Source organism: Phalacrocorax carbo, chromosome 1, assembly GCF_963921805.1.
Source record: "Phalacrocorax carbo chromosome 1, bPhaCar2.1, whole genome shotgun sequence".
Lineage (NCBI taxonomy): Eukaryota > Metazoa > Chordata > Aves > Suliformes > Phalacrocoracidae > Phalacrocorax > Phalacrocorax carbo.
In genome coordinates, this window is record NC_087513.1 from 73,009,462 (window position 1) to 73,023,257 (window position 13,796).

General features: G+C 38.7%; 1 protein-coding gene across 3 annotated transcripts in view; it reads left to right on the forward strand.

Annotated features, from left to right (window-relative positions):
- The window catches only part of PYROXD1 (pyridine nucleotide-disulphide oxidoreductase domain 1), a 19,114-nt gene continuing 5,318 nt past the window's right edge, over window positions 1-13,796 (forward strand). The window contains exons 1-8 of one of the 3 annotated variants that reach the window (XM_064459833.1): window positions 1-212; window positions 3,595-3,675; window positions 6,193-6,312; window positions 7,564-7,692; window positions 9,477-9,550; window positions 10,502-10,662; window positions 11,641-11,741; window positions 13,023-13,152. In XM_064459833.1, the coding sequence (XP_064315903.1) occupies window positions 132-212; window positions 3,595-3,675; window positions 6,193-6,312; window positions 7,564-7,692; window positions 9,477-9,550; window positions 10,502-10,662; window positions 11,641-11,741; window positions 13,023-13,152 (877 nt within the window). In that variant the 5' untranslated portion in view covers window positions 1-131. Of the gene's footprint in view, window positions 213-331; window positions 415-439; window positions 587-3,594; window positions 3,676-6,192; window positions 6,313-7,563; window positions 7,693-9,476; window positions 9,551-10,501; window positions 10,663-11,640; window positions 11,742-13,022; window positions 13,153-13,796 lie in introns of those variants that run through there. The other 2 variants (XM_064459840.1, XM_064459849.1) reach the window with 2 other exon arrangements.

The window sequence follows — 13,796 nt, forward strand, 5'->3', positions numbered from 1 at the left end:
GCGCCGTAGTCGGAGCGCCGCCGCCGCCTGCCGCGCCCTGGCGAGGCCGCAGCGGTGGGGAATCGCCGCTCCCGCGAGCGGCGGGTTTTATTTTTCTTTCGTCGCCGTCGCGCTCGGGAACAGGCGGGGAAATGGCGGCCGCCCCCGGCGTTGCGCGGAGTCGGTTCGTGGTGGTGGGCGGAGGAATCGCAGGGGTCACCTGCGCCGAGAAGGTAATTGCACGCGCCCTTCTGTTCGCCGCGCGCATGCGCGGCTCCGCAGCCGCCCCGGACCACCACCCCGTCGCGCGGGGGCGCGAGGCGTTGCAGGCCTCCGGGGCGGCGGCGCCACGTTGGGCCCGGTGGTTGCGACCTCGAACGGCGGCCCTGGCCACCGCTCTCGGCTCCGGCACGGGCGGGGGATTCGCTGCAGCCGGTGAGGCCGGGGCTCTGTCCTTGGGCCCCCGGAGGAGGCGCTTCGGCTCCACAGCGATATCGCGACTTCAGCATGTCGGGGCCCGTAGGCCGGGCCGCCTGCCTGGGGGCCCTGGGCGCGGCCGGCCGTGCGCCGGGTGGGGCCGGCCTGCGCTTCCGTCCGGACCGCGCAGGTATCAGCGTATCTGCTTTTGCGTAGGGGCGGAAGAGCGTTCAGGGTCGAGTTAACGAACTCCCGTAGAAAGTTCACTAGATTTGTATAGTAATTGCATAAGTATTCTCATGTATACGGTAATTACATACTCTGCATATTATAGATAACAGCCCTACCTTCTCCCCCTCTTTTTTACAACTATTTTGTCCCTCTGAGTACAAAAAAAGAAATTAAAACTAATTAAAAAAATTAAAACCAGCCCCAGGGAAGCAATATTGTAATATGATAATATTTATGCCTCTAAAAGTATTTCTCAAAAGGTTAAAACCGTCCTGCAAATAACCTGATAAGGGCTTACGCCCACTTTGCAAAAAGAGGTCATAACTCAACTTTTCAACTTGAGAAAGCTGGCATTCTGTATGCCACTTAAGAGGTCAGAAACTTGAAAGAGTACTGCATGTGTTACTCCTTATAGCCATAAAGGACTGTACTGCAGCTAAGGTGAAGGCTGTTATGATGGGCTCCTTTTTGTGGGGGGAAAAAAAAAGCCCAACAAAAAAAAACCCCACCTGCTCTGTATTTATTGGGTCCATGTTTAGGGCTGTACATCAGTGGAGGTTGTCCAGTCTCTTCAGCTTTCCATGAGCTCAAGCTCTAAAAATGAATTTGTTTGTTTCTTGGTTTCAAGGTCTCTGGTGTTTTTAAAGTAACAGTAACTGGAGGCAATGATATACCCATAATGTGAGATGAAATTATGTGGATACTAGGTCAGTGAAGAATATTTTATCTTAAAATTACAAAGCAGCACAACGGCTGCGTTTCAGATGCATCTATTCTGTGGTGATGAAGTGATACCATTTCATTTCTGACATATAAACCACATGCAGGCTAAATTTTAAAAAGCCGTTGATGCTGTTCTCCATCTTTATGGAATTGGTTTGTTTCTACCATTTATTTGAGTTTTTTTTCCTTTTATTTATGGCTAATGTAGTATGTGGGCTCTGATACTAGAGACACTTAAAATGCTGTATTAGTATGAGTAGTCCCTTAAAAGTTGATTAAACTGCTCACATAATTAAGGCTCATGTGTATGCTTATGTGCTTACAAGAACAAGATTTGAGTCAATATTTAATATTCCCAGAGACTTTGTTTTCGTGGAAGTAACTTAGAATTGTGTCTAATTGCTATGATCCTGTCTCACAATATCGCTATTTCCAATGTATATTGGGTATATGTAATCTTTAAGATTTCTATAAAAGGGACTAGAATTTATTGTTTTCTTGAAAATGCATTCTGCTGTGTTAGTGCCACAGAGTTCAGGCTTTGTTTTCTTCCAAAGCTCACAGACAGTGCCACTTACTGCTGTAATTCACACCTCTTTTCTTATTATCTTTCATTTCCCTCACCCTTTTTTTTTTTTTTTTTCTGGAAAACCCAAATCACATTGTTATGTGATGAGAGAGATTTGCCTCTTTTTCTCAGCTCTTAGTACTGCAGGAAGCACAGTTAGAGTTGAGTGTTTGTGGTCTTCTGGCATACATTTTAATTCACCAAGTTCATTAAAAGTGGCACTGTGTTCTGGAAGGATTTCTGTGTCATACATCCATAGCTGGGGGCATGCTTTAAATAAAAGGGGAAGATTGAACACAATTTTTCTCAGTTCTGGTCTTGAGCAAGTACAGTTCTGTGGAACATAGTGGCAATAAACAACTTGTCCAGCATCTTGCATTTTGGGTAGTATGCATTATGTGATGCCTGGTAGTTCAGACTCCTCAGGTCTGAGGATTGTCTGAGAACAGTCATGGCATGAGGCCTGTCTCAAAAACTTCACATAGCGTTAGTTACTTTTTTAGTACATTTTTGAAACATTCTGACAAAATGTCTTAAAAGCAGAATTTTCCTTAAAAGCTTGAGTTAGATTTATTTTCTCTGTCACAAAATGCTTTACGTCTTACATAACTTCTGCCTTTCATGCTTACGTTGCACCATTTCCACATCTTGGATAAACCTAATAACCTGTCTGGCAGATTCCTAATTTTTGCATTTCTTTACCTTTTAAAATACTATAACTTTAATAATACTGAATGAAAGTTTCAAACAAGCATTAAATCTTAATAAGAGTACAGGGGTAAGCATTTGAGCATAAAAAAAGCAATGTACATGATGTCAGTCTTAAAATTTCAGGTTACAGTGTTTATCTGATGATTATTACATAGAATCACAGAATGGTTTGGGTTGGAAGGGACCTTTTAAAGATCATCTGGTTCCAACCCCCTGCCATGGGGTTTGCTGCTACCTGAGGTACAGGGATTCACGCTAGTTCCTTTATAACTGAGTGGCTTGTGGTACGGGATGAAACATGCTTTGTGGTGGCTGATACAACTGTTCTGTTCATCTGTAGAATGCTGGCGACAAGGAATCCTGGGTTTTGTCAGTACCTCAGGGACGAGTGGTTTGTACCCGGCAGAGCTGATTTATTTTCTGTGACAGAGCAATGCACATTTACAATGGGAACTCTTCACTTTGGCTTGGGGCCTGTAAAAAATCTTGTATTGCTTAGTAGCACTCTGAAGATGATAATCCATTTATCAGTTTACTAAATAACATTTAAAATAGCCAACAGGAATCAGCATTTCCTCTGTCAAAATGAGGTCTGTGGACAATTAGTCACTGCTATGCAATAAAAAAAGTACGTCCAGCAGCTGTGTGTCTCCAGAAATCCCATGATCGTAGTGTGTTCCTACTGTTGGCCTTCAGAATACTGTAAAAATAGCCTTTTGAGTAGTCATTTATACCATGGCTGCAGTTCTTGAAGATATCTTCATGTGTGAATGAATTAAAGTCTTGGGTCTCCACATCTTGTTCATTTCAGTCACTATCCTTCCATAATCTTGAAGTAGTGTTTATCCAATACGGTTCTACAAGACTACAGTAATGTAGTAATACATGTTACTTTTCATTAATAATTTTACTGTGTTAAAACCTACTGATGACTGTATTCATCATGATTTCTGTTTCTTTACAAGCTGGCTGTGGAATTCCCATCAGAGGACATTTTTTTAATGACAGCTTCTCCAGTTATAAAAGCTATAACAAATTACAAACAGGTAAGAGATTTAATTTTTCTTATGGTAACACCTCTTCAGAAGTTTGTATATGTACAGATAATTTAGAACTTAATCCTGACGTGTTTATGATTCTGAACTTGTTTTCGCATTAGCGTGACTGCAATGGTGTTAGTAGGACTGATGAGTTACTTTATGGTGATTCACAATAATGAGTAATGGGTGAATACGTTCACAACATTCAAGCAAAGGTTAAACTCAGTACTTGGATGGCTGAAGTATTTTCTAAGTTACTGAAGCTTTATTTCACTTTGTTAATGGGTATGCTCCATTTTAAGTACTGAAATGGTATCTTTGGATTAAATTGCTTGAGAAACTTAGTCTTAGTAATGGTTCTCATATATAGTAGCATGTTTGAATTTTAGGCAGAAACAGACTTCTGACAAGCAAGAAAAAAAGCAATAGCCTTCATGAAGTTGCATCTCTAGCAGCTAGTGATTCAGCGACCTCTTCCATGCTGGTTTGAAAAGAAAATAAAATCTGTGCATGAGTTCAGATTTCTGGCTAGTAGGCTCATTAAGCTAGTTCACAGAGGTACTGGTACCTTGGAAAGCACTGCTCTTTTTCCCACTCTGAGGGAACTTCAGACTACCACAGGGCACGGAAAGAGTTGCAGACTGGATTGCACAGAAATCAGGATGCAAAGCTGCCAGCCAAGTAAGAAGTTAGGTTTTACCCCTCGGGGAAAGTTACACACCTAGAGCTGGGCTTCCACCTGGTGTTTATATTAATGACTCACTCTCTGCAACATGGTAAACAGGGTATCTAACAGGTGAGGCACATCTCATGACAAGTAAAGACAGACCACTCTGCATTTTATCTGACAGCCTGGTTTTAACATAATTCTTCCTGGGATGAACGCCTGATTCAAATCACTGTGGGGGAAAATAAAGCATAGAGACATTTGAACAGTAGTTCTTCACATTTAGTGGCTGTAATTGGCTATCAGCATCTCTTCCTTTTCACACTGTGGTTTTAGTCTGGGGCTAATGGGATGCTCAGAACATAGCTGAGAGATTGAGAGCTCTGTGTGCTGACAGTAGGGTCATGAGAATCCAGGAAAGGCATTTAACATTGCAGAGTTGTAAAGTCTGTAATTCACGTCAGCAGAAGTTTCAATATCTGAAGAATAAGGGAATAGCTAAACAGCATGTGAAGGCAGCATCTCTGAGTTTTGGACATGAGCATCTTAATTCCTGTCTAAATTGCAAGCATGGTGTGGCTTCTTGTGGAATAAGTGAATGTGGCCTCCTGTGACAGCACTGGAGATCTCATCGCCCTTATTGGATACAAGCTGTGGGATACAAAAACAACCCACAAAAACACAGAACTGAGGACTTGATATGCGGGACAGAAGGTCAGGGGCACAGCTGGAGCACTGAAGCAGGAGAGCACGCTTATCTATGTTTATGCCATATGTGGTGCTAGTGTGACAGAACACATTCAGAGGCGGAGAGAAGGGAAAAATACTAGCTCAGGAGGCAGACTATATTAAGGCTGCTCATTTGTTAATAAAAGACTTCAGCTTTGCTTGTGCATGAACACGGAGTCCGTGTAGTGAATTGCCACAGCTTCTGGTTCCTAGCTGTGTTCAGACTCTTTGAACATTCAATCAGGTAGAAGGCCTGCAGGTTCCCACGCATTGCTCCCCTCTGGAAGAAACCCCAAATCAACATAACTTACTTGAATGTTTTCCAAGTTCTGGTTTGCCTGTTTGGTTTTTTTTTTTTTTTCTGTTGCCTGCCTGCCTCCCACCCCCCTGCTCAATCTCTGAAATAGCAGATAGTGACTGCGGATGAGATGCTAACCGAGTAAATGCTTTGAGGTGGTCTTGAACATGTTTTGCCTAAACACTTGTCTTATATGTCCTGCTTATAAGCTGAATAACAGGCAGCGCTTTTCCTGACATAAGGGCCAACTACCTGCAACAAGATGTTTTTGAGGCAAATGTCATCAGATTATTTTAAAAACAGAATAAAAATATTTATTCCACACAAAAACTTGTTTCCGTAATTCTCTAAGCTATTCTGAGCAAAAATATTTTTTTTTTCCAAAATACTGAGAGGAAGATGCTTGCATGGGGGAGCACCACTGAGTCATTTTATCAATGTTATAACAAACAGAAAAACAGGGTCTTAATGCTGCATCATGTCAGTTAAAAAGCAATGTTGCCAACTCTAGTAATATAGTCTATATATGGAATAAAACATTATAGCAGTTAGAGCAGCCATCAGGGTTCTCCATTTTGCTTAATCTAGCTTTACAATGAAAATTCTCTGTGCCACTATGACCCTGTGACTCTCTACCAGGAGCAGGCATGAAAAGGTTATGTATATAAAAAGGATCTTTTAGCAGTAACATGATACATGTTTTGAGACAGTATGGGCTTTATGATGTGACTTTTTTTTGTGGAAATGAGCATAATGCACTTTGTTACAAGCTTTAGAAAAAGAGGTTAATACATGATTCATATTTTAAATACCTCTCTTCTTCCTACAGGTCTCCAAAACACTTGAGGAATTTGATGTAGAAGAGCAACCAAGTTCTCTACTAGAACAACGATATCCAAATATTAAAGTTATACAGTCTGGAGTAAAACAGTTGAAAAGTGATGAACATGTAAGCTTATGTATTCTCTTTTGCTTTTATATGGTTTTTCAAATTACTAAAAAAAAAATCTAAGAAACACTTTAATATTTTGGGCATGAAATTCTGTTGAAGAATTTTCTGGTTATTAAAGTGTTGAGTTACCAAAGTTACAAGAAAATACTTCCTAACTTTAATTTCACTTATCACTGACGCTGTTGTTCAAGTAGGAATATGTGCAGGGGACATAACAGTTGATCAAAAATTACTTGTTAATTAAGAAACTGTATCTTTTAGATTTAAATCTTTGACACAGCAATAGTCCATTGAGTACCTGATTGGAACAGCAGGGAAACCAGTCAATGAAACCAATACTTTATATCAGTATAGGTATCAGTGCTTCTGTAACCTTTGATTGGAGATCTCTCTGATTCCTGAATTACTGCTTACTGCTACAGAGACCAAAATACTAACATCTTTATGATAAAAAAAAATTCTTGAAAGAACTAACATTTCCACCTTTTCTTCCTTCTTTTTAGCAGGAAATATGTTGCAAGTATGAGCAGTGTGCAGCACATGCCGATCCTTGTAACTGTGTCGGCTCAACATGTTATTTTTCACTTCAGCAGTTATCAGAAACTCACATTCAGATCCAAAAACGGTTTTGCTCATTTTGAATCACAGAGATATCATTCCAGTTAGATTATAACTCTACTAATACTCTGTATAGAATGATATTCTTGTATCATTATTATAATATTGTTTCAGTTTAGGTATGTCTCTGGACATGAATATTTCATATGAATATGAATTATGGATTGGGAGGATCTTTTGCCTCTGTTTTCCAAAAACCTTTAAAAACTCTCTTTGTGCAAACCCACCATAATCTATTTAGCTTATAGTTTGGAAAACAACAAATAAGGTCATAAAACGTTAAAATTTAAGTATTGTTTGTTGCAGAATGACGCAGCTTGTTTAGTGCCTACCCTTTTTCCTTTAGCAACGAACAGAATTTGTGGTCTTTTAAACTGTGTCTAGCTAATTTAACACAGGTCTACCATTGTTGAAGTGTTTTGAATGAGATCCTTAATTGCTAATACATAGTAGTGCCTGGGTCTACATCTGTTACTGGGGTGGGAGGGCATTGTCACAGAGAAAACAGATTCTTTTAGCGCAGACAGTGAGCACAGAGTGCCACCAAGTGGTAATCTATATATCTCATCTTTCTTTGACTGCACTGTGTACACTCCAATCATTTTTTTCTTTTCTCTTAATTTTTAACAGAAAATTTTCACTGAAGATGGGAAAGAATATATGTATGAAAAACTTTGCCTCTGTGCTGGAGCAAAACCAAAATTAATTTATGAAGGAAACCCATATGTGTTAGGCATCCGGGATACTGACAGTGCACAGGTAAATGTGTTTTGGACTTAAAAGTGTATAAATATATTCCTGCTTCTGATGAAAAATGCTAAAAATTATTACAGAGTGAAATAGAGAAACATATGTCCTTAAATACGAACACTTTCAGCAGCAGAGCCTTAAAATACTATTAAATAAAGTAATTGGTCATTAAATTTATTAAGTTTATGGATAGCTCATAGACAGTATTTCGGACATGGTAATTTAGACTACATGGTATTCATTTATTGTCTGGGCAGAAGCCACTCTGAAAATATAAACAGGAAGTAGGTATCAGTAGAAACTTCCCTGAGAAGGTGTAGCTGGTACAGTATGAAGGGCTACTTCTCACAGTGAGAAGCTACCAAAGGACACTTTTTTCTAGTTCTGCTGTAGCCTCTCCTCATTGTACAGAAAAGAGTTACAGTTACAGTGAGAGACGTGGAAAAGTTGTTATATGAGGAATGACTTAAAAGATTAAAACTTCAGCTTGGAAGTGGAAAGTGAGGTCTTTAGGATTAGAGGCAGGGTGAAAGTGAACACTGTTTCTCCATAACGTAAGAACTGTAGTTCATCAAATGAAGTTTGATGCTGAGAATAAGAAAGGAGTTACTTTTTCAAGCAAACCAAAGGGAAACTATGAAATTGTTGTTTGTCTACCCGAGTTTAAAAAGGAAAGAAAAAAGAGAAGAGGGAGGGAAGAAAAATCACACAAAAAAGACAGCCCTTGCGAAATTTATCGTGTCTAAATTAAGGAGAAAGACGCCGCCTGAGCGGCACCAGTGATGTCTGGAACCTGTGAGGGTGTTGTGGGGTAGGATTGTCCTGTGCTTGTAGTCTTTTGATGGTCTTCCCTGTGCATCCACTGTTGGCCACTGTGGGAAACGGCAGACCGGGCTATCACTTGTCAAAACTGATGTTGAACTTTGAATGAGACTGAAAATACTTGTTTCTGGGTTTGTTTGGTTTTTTTAATGGTGACTGGTTGCATTCACTAGTCCCCTCTGATTACAACTTCAGTATCCTTCTCTGAAGGGATTAAAGGGCTGCAGTTTTCATGCTCTTTTACAGTTTAGGTTCTCTGATACAATTAGTCAGGTAAACTGGAAGCATGATGAACAGATTTTTTATGTAATTGTAATAGTTGGTCTGATAGTTATGATTCTTGATTTGTTTGAAAGAAAATACTTGAAGTGGTTCTATTATGATCTAAAAAAATAGTGTGGGCTACTTTTTTTAAATTTCTCTCACCACTAAGATGTATTTGGAGACATGTTAGTTTCTGAAAGTTTTTTGCACAAATAAAATTGGTTCTTTGATTTGCTACAAAGTATTTTTTAAATTCCTGATTTTTTTGATCAAGAATTTTAAAATTCCTAAATTTCTGTAACTTTGCCTTTTTAATGTCATGCAAATTACTGTGCAAGTTATGCAAGTTGTGATAAAACACAGGTACAGAGGTATCACAATGCTAATGGTCTTGAGGGCAGAGGAAAGTTTCCTGGATTCTGTTAAGGGCTCTGTCAAGTTGCCTTAAATTTAATTATTTAACTTCTCCTGTCTCAATTTGAGACTTGTAAGGCTGTATCAGTAATTTCATCCCTTAATGTGATGCAATTTACAGGTTTCCTTAGCTTCCCTAACAAATCTTAGCGTAAGAAAATGTCTATCGGTAGTCTGAGAAAATCAAAATGAGAAGACTAAGAGAGCAAGAAAGTATTGAAAAGGATGTAATTGATCAGTATGAGGGAACATACGGCCTAAGTTGTAACTAACTCTTTTCTTCCGTAATGCAGGCTTTTCAGAAGAATTTGGCTCAATCTGAGAGAATAATAGTAGTAGGAAATGGTGGGATTGCACTTGAATTAGTGTAAGTAAACAACTAAGTTTTAAAGATATGTATACAAATAGAATCTCTAAGAATGCTGTGTTCAATCTCATGTCCATGAGTTTGGGAGAAGATTGATTTATAAAATTGTAGCTCTTAAGGTATTTAGTATCTAAATTTAATAAAATAACTTTTTCACAGTATACTGTGGTGCTTACTGTCACATAAAATTCAGCAAGCTTCAGAAGAAACTTTGACACAGATATCAAGAATATACAGCAGTTTCCTGATTTGGCACCAACAGAGATTTCTATTCAGGCTGTTAAGGGGAACATTTAAGTTATAAAACTTCTCCAACTTCTGGAGACAGAGATGTAACAGGAAAAGAGATGCAGCTTATCTTGCACCAGCCTGATTTAAGTTGATAGAGCTTTTGAAGTGTCTGACATGGCCTTTGTCACAGGTAGGATATTGGACCATGTGATCCTGCAGCCTGTTGGGTTACAGAAACATCTGTGTTACAGTTACATGGCCTTATTTTATGTCGCAGGGAGTCACTTTTTCACTTTCATTAGATTGTCCTCTGCATGTCTTTACCAGTTCATGTTCCAGGTAGTACAAACAAGATCCAAATGCCTGCTCTTAGCTGTGGGCAGTCTGGCAAAAAAGCATGTTTTTTTTTCTTGTGGGGAACAGGAAATTCTAAGTAGTAGTATTATTATAAATTGATTTGCCTCCCGTTGCCCTCTGCCCTGGTTCAGCTGAGGTTGTGCTGGTGAGAAAGTGAGATCTGTCAGCTTGAAGAGTTGGGGTTTTTAAAAATGCTTTAGTTATGTAACTATTTAGAAGCAGCAGTGGATTTGATGGGTTAAGGGTCTCGAATCCCTTATTTCTGGCTTCTGGAATGAAACCTGGCATGCTTCTAGTTGTGTTGCTAAGAGTCAGGTCCCTTTCAGGTAGTTGTCACTTTATCCGCTGTTTAAATGTCCACAGATATGAAATTCAAGGCTGTGAAGTGATCTGGGCTATCAAAGACAAAGCCATTGGGAACACTTTTTTTGATGCAGGAGCAGCTGAATTTCTCATTCCAAAGCTAACCGCTGAAAAACGAGAGACTCCAATTGAATGTAAAAGAACTAAGTATACAATGGAAGGTATGGTGGTTTAGTCCCCTAACACCGCAGCAGCAGCATTTAATATTAAAGATAGCCCTAGGATCAGTTAATTTAGCAAGTTATTAATAAGGTTTACTGTTATCGTTGATGGCATTTACTCCTGTAAAAAAAAGATACAAAAACCCAACCGGAATTGATGTAGACATACAACAGCATGCTACCTAAAAACTCTAAAAAATGCACTTATCTTTATAGATGTGCCAAGTTTACATTTAATTTCCTGTATTCCATCTGCTGAAGAACCTGTTCTGTTTTTTGTAATATTTTAAAATTTTTGTGAATTATGTCAGCGTTACGTAGGAAGGAGCTTTCCCATAATAAACTATTGGAGGACCAGATGGAACCTCACAGAATGTTATTACAGATGCAGTGAAACTGCAGCCGTAATCACAACAAATAACTAGAACTGCATGAACAAACATTACAAAAATATATACATATATATGACCAAAATAATAATAAAAAGAAGAGTGTGGCTCTGGACATCAGGTTGGAAGAATAAATTGTAAAAAGGTCAGTCTAAACATGACAAAATGGCAGCCAAGGTTCTTCAAATGTATCACAGTGTGTTAGAATTTGCACTTTTGTGGATGGTGCACATTTACTAGCAGATGGACATCAATTTAAATACTAGCATTGATATTAAGCAACTAAGTCTGCTGTGGGTCTCCAGAACCCTGGTGCTGATGGGGGTCAGTCTCCGTGCAGGCACCTAACAGCGGCATGGTTGTTTCAGAGATGAGTGAAGTAGTGAAAGGCTTGAAGTTGAAAGGTGTTAAAAATACTGGCTTGGAGTTTGATTTGTCTGCATATTAATGGATTTTGGGTTGTTGCACATTTTTGTCTTCCCTTCTGGCAACCAGGTCATCTTTCTTTTGGTTGAGAATCCTTGTTCTGAATTCTGCAGGCAATGAAGTATGCATGCTAAATCTGATAGTCTCCATCTCTTTCCCTCAGGAAGTGAGGAAAAAGAAAGATCTGTAGCAGCATCTGACAAACTGGGCAGTGCCTTAGGCCCCGATTGGCATGAGGGCTTATGTCTTAAGGGGACTAAAGAGGTATGGTCATAATCTTGCTTACACATTTGTTTAAATGTTGCGTTAAGTGGGTAAGGATGACAGAATGTGAAATGTCATATTCAGGATTGTTAGAAAAAATAAAACAAAAAATGTGTTTGAACCGATTCTCCTATCAGAATTAAAGAGGAAAATATATTAACACAAATAAATTAGTTTTCTGCTTGCAAAAGAAGGCAGCGGCTGATAGGATCCACTGGCATAGTTTCAGCAATTTGCTCTTTGGATTGAAACGTAAACGTTGATTTGCACATTTCTGTAGGGCTGGTGTCAATCCTAGCTTTAACGAGAAGCAGTGGTTCCTCTGTTGCCCTGATTTTAGCTGCCACACATACGTTTTCTTACGTGAAAAATAGGACAGTAGGATTTGTACAGAGGTACAGGGAACATCAGGCTCCTGCCACAGCAGATACTGAAGTGCGGAATCGGTAGTGGACATGAGTGTTGTGGAGTGTCATGTTTGAAATAAAGTAAAAATCCTCACATTTCATAGTTTTTAATCAGGTTTTAATTTATTAATTTCTTAACTGTTAGATGCTTGCATCTGTTACACTCACTTTTTTTTTTTTAAAAAAAAGGCCTTTCAAAGGTGATCAGGTGTAGATTCTACAGAAATGGCTCTACCATTTTACCAGCTAAGGGATGTTTAGGATATTTAGCACAGTAAGCAGTGGCATTTTGGCTGTTGAAGGCTGTGGAAGTGTGTTTGTGTAGTGGAGAATAAATCCGTTCAAGGCCTGAATCCACAAAATAGTTTAGAGAAACACTTAACTTCCCAGCATCTGTCTCGAGCTCAGAATAGGAGTAAGTGGTTGAAACGGGTTGATGGAACAGGATGTATTTTCTTTTTAGAAAATAAACTTATTGTTATCAGAATTTAATTCATGATAGAAAAGATGAATTTACTTTTCTCCTGTTCTGATAAGTTCTGAGCTCTCTTCCTGCAGACTGAGGAGAACTTGAATGTGTTTTCTAGCATGCCAGAAAAATCTAAATTGTCATGAAAGTTCCAGGAACATCAGGCCTCTGCTGAAAAAGCAGATAAACTGCCATTTGCTATAGTTAGATCTGTGCCAAAAAAGGAAAAAGTGTGGGAACTCTGCTAATGTGTCATGCTTTATATGGGGTATATGGGTTGTTATTTTTTATTGTTTTTTTTCCCCCCAGTTTAGTAACATGTCAATTTAGGTGAAGGTAAATGTGCTATTAAAAATATTGTTATTGCTAATTGTTATGTTTACAATTCTGTCAATCTTTCTTTAGTTTTCTCATAAAGTACATATTGAAATACTATGTGAAGTAAAGAAAATATATTTACAGCAAGAATTTATACAACTGCAACGGACTTCTTTGGCTTTTCCTAAGGAAGAGAAAAATGTAGAACCAGATGAGGGTATGTGTCAGTGCTGATTAGAAACAACATGTTGAAGATAAAGCAGTGCTGGAGCATGTTTGAGCTTGTTTGCTGTTTTAGAGCAAATAGAGATTTGGGGGGAAAAAATCCTTTATTTCTATAATTAAATGGAGGTCTAGTCATTTACAGTAGTTGAGAATTTGATTTATGGGCTACAACTGAATTACAAAATGTTATGGCCCAGACCCTTTTTCCACAAAGTCACCTGAATCCTGTATGCAGAATATTCCTTCCTTGTGACAGTCCAATAAATTTGTATATTAATAGTGGAGTTAAACAGAAGCAAAAAAAAAAGAAAACCAAAAAACATTTAGTGTCAAAACTGATGTAATCCTTCAAAGAAAGTAGAAGAAAATATCACTTGTTTCACGAATAATTCTATCTCTAAATTCCACTGAATGAAAGTTAATATTTAAAATACTATTTCAATAGCCAGTTACTTTCAGCATAAGATTCTAGGAAGTCAAATCTCTGATGCTGTCTTTGCTTTTGAGGCATTTCCTGTGCATCTGTAAATTTATCTGTAAAAGAATATTTGGCAGTTGCATACTTCAGAGAACATCCCATGGGTCTGAGGCAGTGGCAGGACACAGTATTTTCCCCCTACAAATGAGGGCTTTGAT